The sequence below is a fragment of the Porcisia hertigi genome, chromosome 36 (genome assembly GCF_017918235.1).
Source record: "Porcisia hertigi strain C119 chromosome 36, whole genome shotgun sequence".
Lineage (NCBI taxonomy): Eukaryota > Euglenozoa > Kinetoplastea > Trypanosomatida > Trypanosomatidae > Porcisia > Porcisia hertigi.
In genome coordinates, this window is record NC_090595.1 from 2,051,475 (window position 1) to 2,062,500 (window position 11,026).

Genomic DNA, 11,026 nt, shown 5'->3' on the forward strand with positions numbered 1-11,026 from the left:
CACTCTCAGCACTCAAGAATAATTTGAAAAGAGCGAGGGGGGAAAGAGTAAAAAATAGCTCAGCCATATACAAAGCGTACCCACCAAGACGTCTACGTGTGTACGTCTTCACCGGTCTGAGAGTCGATAGGCTGTATGAGCATCAAGGCAAAACATCTTTCGCAAAAACAAACATGTTTTTTTTTGCAACACACAAACCGAAAAGTATATACACTCGCACGCCCCTCCCCCCCAACCCCCTTCCCTCCTCCACACACCCCGCTATCGCACCTCAGCTGCACCGCCCCTGCGGTCGAGGCCGAGCACGCGTTTCATGACCGCCCGCGCCTTTGTGTGCATGTCTGAGAAGCACAGGAGTGAAGTCGGCGAGCGCAAACGCAGGTCTGCTGCGCCAACGCACACGTGCGCAGTGGGGTTGCGGGGCATGCATTGTCGCGCGCCTCTGCTGCGAGCCCGTGGTGGGTGACAGGGGCATGTCGCCGCTCCCTCAGGCCCGAAGGCGTTTTGGTGGGAAAGCGTGGGTGCGCGTCCAGACGGGCGGGGACGGGAAGCGAGAGAGAGCGATGGGGGGAGGGGGCCAGGGCGCACACAGCCGCGCGCGTAGGCCATGCAGGCGGACGTGGAGAAGCGCAGGAGTACAGCGATGGACACCTGACATGGAAAGCTGGCGCAGCGCGAGTCGAAGCAGTGTAATCAGCGCATCGTGTGCAAGAGCATGACGTGCAACGAGGAGCTTCTTGAACCCCAAGCGACTCGCCTGCCCGTCGCATCACGGCGATGTAAGATGCTAGAGCGGACGCCTTCCGGGAAGGAACATGAAGCGGCGGAGACGCTGGGGAAAGGCGGGGAGGGGGAAGGGGGGGAAGGGGAAGGGGGCAGCGGGCACTACACCATCGGCACTCCACGTTGGCCCCTGCCAGCCACACGCCGCTGTTGGGATCCCTCTGCGGGGGCTTGGCGAGAGTCGACTCCTGCCATCGTGGTCAGCGCAGCATTCCTGTTCTCTCGTGTGAGGCGGTTTCTCGGGACGGTGTCCAATCACACGAGTGCGTGGTACACACCGCGCCGATGCAAATCTTCACCAGCTCTCTTCCTCCCCTTCCTTTCATGAGGCCTTCCCCCTTCTCCCTCCTCCGCGACATTCTCAGAAGGAATATCGTCCAGAGCCGTGGCGGAACCGTTGCAGACCCCCCACAGTGTCCCACCCAGAGAGGCGCACGTGTACCTGTGTATGTGTGTGTGTGCGTGTGAGAGAGGCCCTGTAGACTTTCTACTTGCGCATCGTCGCCAAGGCAATAGCCTAATGTGGGGCACCGGCATAGTGTACAGCTTTGTAGCCCCTCATAGACACACACACACATACACACAACCTCAAACAATCAAACAGAAATAGAAAAAAATGAAGGCATCACTCAAAGGAGGTGTTGACGAAGGAGGAGGCGTGTCATGGTCACAAGTATGAGACCCTCCTCTCTTCCCCTCCTCCCCTGCCACCCAAAAAAACAGACAACATTCTTGTTTGTCCTAATAAATAATTAGAGGGAAGTCACGAGAAGCCATGAACTATGGCATTGTAAACAAAGCAATGCGATACTTGTGAGTGTGTGTGTGTTTATTTATATTGGTAATCAGAAGGGAAATACAAAAGTAAGAGCGGAGGGAAGGAGGAGGGAAGAAAGGAGGAGGGAGGGGAGGGGGAGGGGAGGCGATAGAGGACATGGGTTAAATGTCTACCTACACACACTACATTTTCGCCCATATATGCACACAGAAAACCAACAAACGGGATTGGGGGTGCCTGCGCGTGAGACTCGCCCAAGAGGTTTGGCGCAAGACAGGAGGAAAGAAGACGTCGGCATGGGGGAGAAGAGAAAAAAAAAACGGAGAGGGACTAGAAGTGAAAAGCATAAGACAAGAACAGAGGAACGCCCAGTACGGTCACCGAGACCACCACCACACACACACACACACACACACACACGCATTCTCTACGAGCCTGTCACAGGTAAAGCCTACACGTATTCGCACAGAGACTCAGGTACACAACACCGGCGGATTCAGTGAAGAGGTCAGGAATGCTAAGCATGTCGATTCAAGGTGTGTGCGCGGTGTGATGCACCGGCGATTGAATCAACAGGGAATAAAAGGGATATATATATATATAAACATACACACACACATAGTGTCGCGCGGTCCGTGGGGGAGCGAGAACAGCTTCACCTGATGAACAGGAAACTCGTTGAAGGAGCGGCAAAGCAGCCTTGGTTGCTGGGAGGCACGTGGAATAGGAGAGTAAAAAAAAAAAACAGACAGACTGAATGAGCATGTGAGAAGCACAGGAGCCGCTCCGATGCAGCACCTCGCCCCCCCCCCCCCATCTGGAGTTGCCCGTTCTCTCCCCTACCCAAGCACGCCTTTCGCGCAGCGTACTCTATGAGCCGCCAACATACTGGCCTCCTTCGTTTTTTTTTTTTTGGGGGGGGGGGAAGAGAGGAGGAGGGGGAGTGCACATCATAGTCCAAATAGTGTCTTGATGAATAAGTTACAACCAGGTCGCTTAACGGGCAATACTTTGGAGAGATGCACCTCTGTTGCTGTCAGGCAGCCGAACATGGTGGTGCCTGCATCTATAGCGTCACTGTCCCTCAAGAGGCCGCGTGAGATTATTGCGTCCGATTGGAGTGGTTCGATCGCCTTGAGGGTATCCAACGACGCTGTCGCCATCCGTGGTTTTCCCCTCGAGCGCCCGTGACCGTCAAAGGCGTGGCAGTACTCTTGGTGAGAGTGTGGGATGATAGACGCGCTGAGCTTCCCTGTTCGCACCGGGTCATCTGGACGCGTCGGCGAACACTGCTCCTGAGGACGCTTGTCAGCTCGGCGGGCGCTGGAGTTACGCGACTGAGTTATGGAAAAAAGACTCGAAGAGCGGCATAAGTGGGCGGACGTGGTGAGAGGCACTGGCACGTCTGCAGCGACACCTTTTCGGTCTCCTCCAGTGAGGTCGGACAAAGAAAGTGAGCTGCGCAACTGAGTTCGCTGATGATGGCTTGAGCGCCGCCTGTGAAGGCGCTGAATGGCAGCCTTGGCAAACGGCGGCGCATCGGGGTGTTCAAGCATCGAATGCACTACCTGAGTGCAGCTCGGCCCCATCCCCTCGATTGCGTTCGATGCCACGAAGGCTTCCTCCTGGGGGGGCGCAAAGCTGATGATCATGTCCCGCTCAACAACCGACTCCTCTTTATTCCCATAGGCACTTCTCTGCCCAACCTGCGGCATGCGCGTGATTGCTGTCGAGGAGATAAAAGAAGACACCGCAGTCATCGTCGCTACAGCTGCAGGGTCATCCTCACACCCCTCAGGGTCGGAGCGCGTGGCAGAGTCGACAAAAATAGAGCGGCTAAGCGAAAAGTGATTGTGCGTTGTGACGATGACGGGTGGACTGGACGACGGCGGTAGTGGCCTCCGATGCAGAGAGGTTCTGCTGTTGCACTTGGCTTTGGCTATCATACCAAGAGGAAGACGACAGAAGGTGCTGGGTGGTAGAGAAGTGCTGCTTACGCCGGCCGTGTATTTGCTACTCGGGATCAGGTGCGACAGGTCGCTGTCGCCACAAACACTGCTGTCCCCCGTACGAAGCTGCAGGTCGGGCGTGGAGAGCATCGATGTCATCCCGGTACCCAAGACATCAAGCGGGGCGTCCACAGTGGATTCCTGCACCCAGGCTCCGGCGCCGGAACACAATGGTTGCAAACCGTACACGGGCGGCGGTGTGCTCACACACGATGGATACGGCTTGCTGTAGTGCTCATGTCTACCAAGTCTACCTCGATCCGAATAGGCGGCGCCACATCGGATGCTGTGCCTAGTGGCCGAGGAGCGCATCGATGGAACCGAAGTAGAGCGGAGAAAGCAGACCTCACGCGACCGCTCCACGCAACGACGCGAGCCTCGGTGGTGGACATTGGCTCCCCTGTCCTCGTCCCCCGCAAATGTGCCTGTGGGCGGCGACGGTAAATTCGACGTCAACGCCGCCGCGGCGACGACTCCGGGCGAGGCGCCACAAACGGTGCCGCCCGCCGAGAGCGAGGAGGCCAAAGGGGAGACGGTCTCCCCCCTCAACTTTTCCATGGTGGTGCCAACACTACCAGGCGCGCGTACCACCACCACCTCTTCTCTAGAGTCACTCATGGAAGCCGCCAAAGTAAACACGTGTGCGGTGAGGCGATGTGTGGCGGGCTGCGTGACCGGTATAGATGCGTTACAGGCATGCGGGGAGTCGTGGGGCGTTCGCGGCTCGACGTACTGTTCTGGTTCAGCGGTAGGCAAGGAAAAAGAAAGTGCTGGTGGCAGTGCGGCCACTGCAGATGTGATCCCAACAGCGCGCACAATGGGAGTGCTGGAGCTCTCCTTGCTGAACGAGGAGTCTTTCGCACAACTGTGGTGGTTCGTGTGGACGTGCGGGGTCTCAAGCCTCATCGGCTGCTTTCCTGCTTTGAGAGTCCCTGGGAGTAATGATATGCAGTCCGTGGGGTCGCTCTCGTTGAAGCCTCGTGTGTCAGCGGAGGTACCCGAACTTGTCAGTGAGCCGGCAAAGCTCGAGCGCATGCAATGCCCACACACAAGAGCTGGGCATGGGCGCCCATCCGCTGACTGTTTACGCTTGGATTCGGAGAGAATGTCAATGAGAGGAACCATGCCAGAGCTGTCTTGGGAGGCACTGACGCTGCACGTAGGGGGGCGGTGGGTGTTGGGTAGTGAGGAAAGGCGCTCGCTGTCTGGCGGGGGTCGGCAGACAGTGCCAGCGACACTTACACAGGTGTCGGCATGGTGGTTGCCTTCTGCATCCTCCGCCGCTGGAATGGGGTACCTCAGCGATCTCTGCGACCTCCAGAGAGCGGGGAGTGGCAAAGGGTGCCAACTGTTGCCGCAGTCCTCGGTATCGACGAGACCCGAAGAGACCGACCGAGGTGATCTCAGCAACACAAGCTGGTTGGTGCTTTCAGATGACTTGTCGGTTGCAGAGATGAAGGAGGTATGGGAGAGCGACCCGACAAGTGTAAAATGCCCGGGGGCACTCACCACTCCAGGGCGCGATATGTTTACACTTGCGGAGGGCATGGGCGGCGGCTGCCGCTGCCGCTGCCGCAACACTTCCATGACGGTTGGACGGCGAGAAGAAGAAAGCGCAGAGGTCGAGGGAGGATGAGGAAGAATTGGAGAGGCAGTGCCGCTCTCCACTCGAGGTTTCTCTGGTGCCGCGCTGCCGGCGATCGTGTCCAGCGACAGTGCCGTACTGCCGAAGACCAGTTCTTTCTGCTCACTGAGGACACGCGAGGTGCTACCGCTGTCCCTGGTCGTGCGTCTGTGTGTAGCTTCTCTAGTGTCTCGACTAGGGGACGATCTGCTGAGTGCCTGGAGACGTTGCGTCTCGGCCGGAATCGGGTCACCTGCTACATCTGCGGTAACTGTAGCAGCCACCGGCAAAATGGATGTTACACCAGTCTCTGAGAGGGGGGCACACCGGCTGGCATCGTTCAATACTTTTCTGGGGCCCTGTCCCGGCCCTCTGGGCGAGACGCCGCGCCGCCCGATGGACGCATTCACCCTATTCTTTCGGTTGTACTTCAACATGGGTGAGTAGCAGAGAGCAGAAGCCTCACTCGTCTGGAACGGTAACGAAGAGACCACTCCCTCGCAGAGGGTCGGCAGTAGCTGTTGTTGTTGCTGTGACTCCCGGGCAGAACTTTGAAAACCGTTGATGGACCTTTTTATTGGCGACGTCGAGGCTGTTATCAAGGCAACACTACACACCTGCGAGAAACTGACAGCGTTCATTGTTGTTCTGTTCGTCCAGGAGGGTTGCGGCAGGAGCCTCTTCGAAGATTTGTGATCTGGGTGCTGCCCTGAAGGCTGTGTTGCGTTGCAAACCGAAAACCCCTCGCCCACTGCCGCCACGGGACATCCGTGGCTGATATCCTGGGATGGCCAATCATGTAAACTGTGTTCGCATGTCTTCTGACAATGACTCCCATTGGAAAGTTGGGCAGCGTAGATGATGTTGCTTGTCTGCCGACCGATACGGTGCTGCACCCCTGCGAAGCCATGATCTGTTCTCGGGGGGGGGGGGGAAGGGAGGGAGTAAGGGAGGGAGTAAGGGGAGGGGGATGGCAAAAAAAAAAAAGAAATACAACGATGTGTGTTACACTGCGGATTTCACAGCTGCTAATGCATATGAGTACGAACACAGCAAAGGCCGTGAGCTTATTTCAAAAAATATAAATACACATATGCATATAATTGTTTATAAAATATAATATAGTGTGTGTGTCTGTGTTGTGTGTGTGACTATAACACAGACTTGGGGGACAAACAATAAAGAAAAATGAATCCAGCAACACTCACAAAAAAAGGGGGAAGGAAACAAAGGGGAGTGGAGAGGGAAGGGGAGGGGAGGGGGGGGGGCGCTGAGAATGAAGGACTTCAATAGGGGATGTGTATATAAATGAGTTTGTGTGTGGGTGGGGGGAAGGTGGGGGAAGGAGAATCAAAGAAATGTGGACTGAGTGGGAGAATGAAGAAAGAGCGCAAAACTATATACAATTATACATATATACACAATGGAAACAAACACCCACGATGAAGTCAACTGAAGCCCTTTATTGATTTTTGTTGTTGGTCTTACGCCTCTCAGCGCAGCACACACACACACACACACACACACACACCGACAAACGCACACCCGAACGCACACACGGGTGGAAAAAAAAACCGAGAAGAGCAAGATGTGTTGGAGGAAGAGTACAACGACGTAGTAGCAACAATATATATAATCTGTCTTAACAAAGTGACGTGCAGGAGAGGAGGTCGGGGAATACACAAAATGAAAGAAAACAGAGGGGGGAAGAGAGATGGGGGAAAGGAAGAGGGCCTGGTTCGTCTCTGCACTTCGTGCCTGCACGTTTGAGAAGTAATGCTGGGTGCAATACGGGGTTTCACTGCAAGCCGGTCAATGTGGCAGAAGACAGCAAAGAAAGTGTGGGGAACCACTGAGCAAAGAAAAATGGAGAAACAAAAATCGAAGTAAAAATATACGCACACTCACGAGTCTTCAAAAAGGGAACCGGGGAGAAGTCAAGGGAAATAGAAGGAAATGGGGAAAGAGGGAGGGGCAAAAAAGAAAGGCAAGACAAAAAAATTCAAACGTATATATGAGTAGAGGAAATAACAATAAAAAAGGCAAGTACCCGTCTAGAAGACCAAATACCGTGGGGGAGGGGAGGGGAGGGGAAGAACGTCGCAAGATATTTAAATATATATTTTTTTTAAGTGCACCTTTTCCGCCGGTTTGAAGTGGGTACGCCGCGCAGGTGCAACGGGGAAGATGGGGAAAAACGGATGAGACTTCGCTGTCGAAGTCTCTTTCGACGCTGTTTGGCAACGCGTCCTCACCCCCCCCACACACACACACACGCGCAAAAAGGAGACGACAACGACAAGGACTCCGAGTCAAACAATGATGATCAATGCGTCGGGTGGGTGAGCGTTGAACGTTTCTGCCCCCTCCACTCGACCTGGTTCGGGGGTTCGCACCGGCTCGCAAGCCGCAAAAAGATGCCAACGCTCAAAAATATTGAGCTACCCAATAGTGTTTTTTCTTGTTTGAGTTCTCAGAGACACGTTGGTGTGGTGCCGAGCGCAGCGGGCTGTGTGCTGGATGGATGAGTAATGGAAACTTCTCCCCCCCCCCCTCTTGCGTATGGGCTGGTTGAAAGTCGGCCAATAATGATGTATTTGGCTTACACACGGCGCGCGGAGGAAGACGTGGATGTGGATAACTTCCCACTCACTCCACTCACTGGCGTTTGTGTCCGTGTGTAAAATCAATATCCAAGGGAGAAAACAAGACAGGGGGTTTCCAGGAGAAACCATCGACAGTGATGCAGGAAATATGTATAGGAAAGGGAAGGGGCAAAGCGAGAGGGGTGGAGTGGCGGAGGGGTGGCGGAGGAGTTGTGAAAATAAGCACATAGTGTGGCGACCACATACACGAGCACATGTGCGTCACACTTTTTTAAACATAGTTAAAAAAAAAAACTGCCCGCAAAAGAATGAGAGGGTCTGTCTGTGTGTGTGTGTGTGTGTGTGTGTGTGCGTGCACAACCCCTCTCACCCTTTCTCTGACATCTTCCGTGGGTAGAGGGGAGGGGAGACCTCATTCTGCACAGCATGCTGCTGAGTAGGTGTTTACGATACCCCCAAGCTGATGAGTTTGGTGACCCTGATACTACAGGGCAATCAAGACAAAAACGAAAAAAAGAGAGACACCGCCACACTACTTCACCGTAACGGCAACGTTCACGCGAAGCTGTAAAGTCTGCTGTATGTGTGTGTACGACTGCTTTGCGAGTGTATCGCTGAGTCACCCAAAAAAAGAAGACTAGAAACACTTTTGTGGCTTGGGCGGCACCAGAAGACTTGTTGCAAAGACAACGCAGACTCTCTGATGGCTTCGTGTGTTCTATCCTCGATCATAGGTCTCATCGACCGCACGCGTATGTACATACACCTCCCTCTCCATAACCAGGCACTTTCCCTCCCATGTCTGTGTGTGAAGGTGCTCTGCAGACAGACGCGCACTCACTCTACAAAAAACAGACTGAACAAGAAGAGAGGGAGCGTGCGAGAGAGGCGGGCTCAATCACCCATAACAGAAAGGGGGTAAAGATGCCCACCACGACACGCCAGTTTCGGGTGCTCATCAGCCGTTAATGTCTCAGGGATTCCGCTACACTTACACGTTAACACAGAACTTTACTTGGTTCACAAACAAATACTAACAGGCCTCCCCTCTTGAAAGGTTGACAGAAAAAAACAGTTACCTAACAGTGTTGAAAGGGAAATTGCTTCGTTTAAGGAAAAAGTAAACAAAAGACTTAGTGTTAGCCCAAGTCTTCACAGACACACACGCGTGCGCAGCACACCGCCGCCATGACCCCTCGGACAGTGTTCAGTCACGTGTGACCAGCCTCCCGCGCCCCCTGCAGAGGAGACACTTTTCCCTCATTGTCAATTGTCAACACGCCCAATTCGACTGCCGCCTCTACGGCGTGACGCACGGACTTGGCAATGCGTTTTGCATACCGCTTCACGAGTTCCCTTGCAAGATCCTTTGTAAACATCGAGGAGACACTCTTGTTGCTCAACACATCCGCCACAATATCCGCCACCTCGCCGCTGGTGCCTAGAACGAACGAGGGCACGATACAGTCCGTCGACGTTGTGGAGCGAGGCAAGAGCAGCGGTGAGCCTTTCTTGTCAGCCTGTTCCACCATTCGTTTGCTCTTAGTCTTCACGTCCATGGACGGGTCGCGTTGCACCAGCGCTGCAAGCGCCACGGGACTTTTTATCGCTGAAGGGCTCTTGTCCGCAGGTGATCGCGCCCTCGGGGCAGATCCAGGCACGGGGCACGTCAAAGGCGGTGTCGGAGAGGCGGCGTGGGCCGTCTTGAGCTTCTTCGGCGCAGGCATCATCGAATTTTTGAAGGCACCTTCTCCCACCTCGTCGTCATCGGAGGTGAGACTCTCACCAGGGCAACGCTGCCCGCCGTGTGCAGTCAGGCTTGAGTGTGTTTTCGTGCCGGGGGCGGATGCAGTTTTCTTGTTGAGAGGATTCGTACTGGTCACCTTGCGGCGGGTCGCCCAGCTGCCGTCGCTGTCTTCCGAGGAACTGAGATCGTTCATCGGCGCACGTGGAGGCCGCTTGATGCCGTTGCATGCTCCATCCCCCAACTTGGCATCTGTTTTAAGCGCCGTATTCCCAATCTTTTTTTTCCATTTCCCTTGGTACTTCTCTTCCTCCGTTACACAAGACGTGTGCCCCTTGATGGTGTTCAAGTCGAACACGTGCATGCAATCGACACAGGTGAAGGTGTCGCCGCCACAGGAAATGGCATGACTCTGCACTTTTGGCTTCTTCACAACATCCTGGCAGTAGTTGCAAGTAAACGAGACCATTGCTGCGACGTGTATAAACGGGGTTCTTGCGTGGGCGTCTGTCTGTGCGGTCGTAGACGGAAAGATCGGAAAGAGAAAGGGGTAGCACTTTTGTAGTTGTCGGTGTTCTTGGCGGCGGCAGTAAAGTAAATATATATATATATATATATGTGTAGATATGCTTCTCACTGTGTAAAACCGAGAGAAAAAGCAGCTGCGGGACACGAAGTGAAATTTGAAGGAGCGGGAGAATAAAGAGAGTGAGGAGGAGAGCATGGCGTGTCTTCTGTGGGTAGGTGGCGGGGGGGGGGGGGGAGTTGGAAGTTGGGCACCTCGCCTACAGCACCTCGCTCCCCTCCCCCATCTGGGATAAAAGGCGACCCGTGTTCGAAAACAGCAGCACCTGAGAGCTGCTCAGCGAGAAGCCGGACCATCGAATCTAGTTGCGCATACACTGGACGCACTCACTTTGCCGCCTCTTCTACTTTGTGTTCGTCCACGTCCAAAAAGGAAGGGACACCTCTGCGACTTGCTTATATATACACACACACACATATATATAATCCTTCAACGTTGGTGTGTTGGTGGGGTTCAGATCCGCAGGGTTGGCCGTATGTTATTTCTCTCTTCTTTTTTCCCCTCCTTTTTGTTTCGGCTGTGCTCATTTTATATACGAGATATTCTCCCTCGTTTTTCCTCTCATGGACGTTCTCCGTCTCGTGAACCCCGAAAAGAAATTTGAAAACAAAAAAACGAAGGGGGGGGACGGGGCGGGGACACGAAGAGGCCAAAAATACAGCCACTGCCAACGCTACAGCAGTCGCAGTGGAAGCAAAAAAAAAAACACAAAAATATAATGAATGACTCACGTCAACCTGGAGAGCCCCCTCCTCCTCCTCCTCCCCCTCCCCTCTATTCTCCCTCTCTGTTACGTCGGTGTCACACGCTTGCGAATCCACTTCCCAATTAGCGTATTTGATATCTTCTTGGATAAAAAAAAATGGATCCATGCAGGCAAGGGCAGGACAACGCCA

At 54.2% G+C, this 11,026-nt stretch overlaps 1 protein-coding gene across 1 annotated transcript; it reads right to left on the reverse strand.

Moving 5' to 3' along the window:
- Nucleotides 1-9,011: 9,011 nt before the first annotated feature.
- On the reverse strand, nt 9,012-10,013 carry JKF63_00526 (uncharacterized protein; the record flags this gene model as incomplete). The annotated part of the gene is made up of 1 exon (XM_067896577.1): nt 9,012-10,013. The coding sequence occupies one exon, from the start codon at nt 10,011-10,013 to the stop codon at nt 9,012-9,014; it is 1,002 nt and encodes a 333-aa protein (XP_067752734.1).
- Between the last annotated feature and the right edge of the window lie 1,013 nt (nt 10,014-11,026).